The sequence below is a fragment of the Myotis brandtii genome, unplaced genomic scaffold (assembly GCF_000412655.1).
Source record: "Myotis brandtii unplaced genomic scaffold, ASM41265v1 scaffold49978, whole genome shotgun sequence".
Lineage (NCBI taxonomy): Eukaryota > Metazoa > Chordata > Mammalia > Chiroptera > Vespertilionidae > Myotis > Myotis brandtii.
The window spans coordinates 1-2,675 of NW_005369049.1; the positions used below are offsets into that span (position 1 = coordinate 1).

General features: G+C 53.4%; 1 protein-coding gene across 1 annotated transcript; it reads right to left on the reverse strand.

The window, feature by feature from the left end:
* Nucleotides 1-521: 521 nt before the first annotated feature.
* Nucleotides 522-1,908, reverse strand: LOC106727902 (asialoglycoprotein receptor 2-like). Its single transcript, XM_014548185.1, has 3 exons — nt 1,783-1,908; nt 1,108-1,259; nt 522-928 (listed from the first exon to the last, which is right to left on the reverse strand). The coding sequence occupies exons 1-3, from the start codon at nt 1,906-1,908 to the stop codon at nt 772-774; spliced, it is 435 nt and encodes a 144-aa protein (XP_014403671.1). The 3' UTR covers nt 522-771.
* Between the last annotated feature and the right edge of the window lie 767 nt (nt 1,909-2,675).

Below are 2,675 nucleotides of genomic sequence, written 5' to 3' on the forward strand. Positions count from 1 at the left end.
AATTGCTTGAAGACCCTTCTAAGATTGGTTTTGGATGATCTTGGACGATGAGGTCTGCCCGCTGTGGACATGTCAGGGACACCCTGTGCTGGACAACCTTCTAGATGTGTTTGGGTCACAAAGAGGCCGCCACGCTGAAAACAGCAGGACAGGGTGCCACCAGCACTCACTCTCTTAGCAACATTCTTCACAGGCCTTGCGGCCCAGGCCACAGCTCCCAGGCTGAGGGGAGTGGGGTGCCCCTGCAGCCTCTTCTGGAGGAGACCCCAGCTGCAGGGAAAGTGCTTCCCCCAGGAGCCCCTCAGGCTGTAGGCGGCCCCTCTTGCCCACCCAGCCCAGCCAGCTCCCTGGTGCCTTCCTCTGAATGCTCTCCTCCAAGCTCTTCCCTCCCCTCCCTGGTCCATGTCCCTCAGGATTGGGGACCCAGGAGATGCTGTCTAGGACTAAACTTCCTCCCAGACCCTCTGCGTCCCCTCTTCTTTGCACCCTGCATTCCCATTTCCCAATAACCAGTCCACACAGAGTGTCAATGGTGGTTTATTTTTTTCCTTCTCCACTGAGGAGGCTGGAAATGGTCACCCTCACAGTGAGTAGCAGGAGGAGGCGGGATCTGTGTCCCGGGGTCTGAGATTCTTAAACCATTTTGTTCCATCTTCCCTCAACTCCTCCCAATGCCTCTGACTGCTCTTCCTTTCTTCCAAATCCCCAGTAGAGAAGCTGGGAGCAGGGTAGGGGTGGGGTGCAGGTGGAGATCTGCTGGGGTCAGGGCTCCTAGCCGGTGATGTTCCGAGTCATCTCGCACGCCCAGCGCTGCAACTGCAGACAGAAATCGTCGTTCCAGCGCCCATCATGCTGGACTTCGGCACAGTCTTCATTTCTGCCCTCCTCATGCCCCTGCCAGTTGTTTGGTTCACCAATGGCCCAGTTCCTAGGAATGCAGGACAGAACTCAGACTCTGACCCCCCCATCCCAGCAACCCTCACCCACCTCAGAAAAGCACAGCCTTGGAGAGTTCAGGGAGCAGAGGCTGCAGCCTGGGAGTCTGCAGGGGAGAGGGTTGGGGAATTGGGTCCCTAAGGATGGGGGGGGCGGGGAGGGGGCACTTACCTGTAGCTGTTCCCATAGTCTGTGCCATCCACCCACTTCCAGGAGCCATCGCTCTCAGCGAGTCCTATCCAGGTGTGAAAGGGGCTCGAGTGCTGTGCAATGAATCTCTGGAAAACAGGTGGAATGGAGTGTCTAGTCCAGCGAAGGCGAACCTATGACACGCGTGTCAGAGGTGACATGCGAACTCATTTATTTGGTTGATTTTTCTTTGTTAAATGGCATTTAAATATATAAAATAAATATCAAAAATATAAGTCTTTGTTTTACTATGGTTGCAAATATCAAAAAATTTCTATATGTGACACGGCACCAGAGTTAAGTTAGGGTTTTGCAAAATGCTGACACGCCGAGCTCAAAAGGTTCGCCATCACTGACCTAGTGGCTGCTGTGAGAAACAAATGTGATCGTGGATCTGAACCCCAAAGAACCGTTAGAACTCTCAAGCAAGTCATATCAGCGTGTGCCCACAACTGTGTGGGTGTGCCTGTGAGCGTGCGCCTGCGCCTGCGCCGTTAGCTCCCACCGACACCGTCTCCTGCCGTGACAAGTCTGCAGCATTATCTGTACCGAGCCATCAAAAATACATTCGCTTCTGGCCAAAGCCAGGCTCTCCGACAGCCCTGGGGGCTGGAGGAAGCAGGGGTGGGGGGAGGCCTGCAAGGTGGGGTCCTGTACCTTCTGGACAAAGGTGGTCAGCTTTGGTGAGAGCTGGGACTGTGCCTCCTTAGTCAGACTGGGGCCTCTCTGAAGATGACATTCTGTGTCTCTGCATTCTGGGCACTCCCTGGGGGCAGAAACCATATTACCCACCACCACCACCACCACCTCTTCTCCCTCAGAAAAGCAGAGAATGCCACTCAGTGTAACTGTGGCTGAATCTGCTTAAGGGCCGGCCACCTCTGTGGTGTGTTTCCGGGGAGGAGTTCAGGGTTGAGGGTGTCCTGGCTGCCTGTTCTCTCTCAGGGCCAGGGGTCTGCCCTGCGGGGTCTGATGCTGTTCAGACCTGGATTCTTGGATGGAGATGCCTCTGAGAACCGGGACCATGGTGAGTGTCAGCGCATTTATCCAGGTGACCTGGCCTATTGCTCTCCCAGCTCTGAGGGTCCTGGGAGGCGGGCGGAGGAAACAGAGATTAAGCTGAGAGATCCCGCCGGAAAGCACGCAACCTGCTACAGCCTCTGTTTTGAACTGAACGGGAAAAACCATTCAAGAGAAGGGAGTGATCAGTTGGCCATCCTCACAGGTCAAAAAGGTGTGAGTGACAATGCGGCAGGAAGAATTCAAGTTTGATAAAAAGCAGAACTTTGCAAAAACAGATAATTATCTAGATAATAATTCAGGCAAAAGGGATTTTCTTCAATTACATATTCTACCCTTTTTTCATTTTTGCACTGAATTAGTCATTCTTGCATTCATTCATTCATGCAACAAACATTGAATAATCCAGGTAATTGCTTCCATTTTCCACTTCATCCTGCTGGGCTGTCTGTCAGCCAGCAGGCCTGGGCGAAGGTGTGCATGTGCGTGTGTGTGCGTGCGTGCGTGCGTGCGTGTGTGTGTGTGTGTGT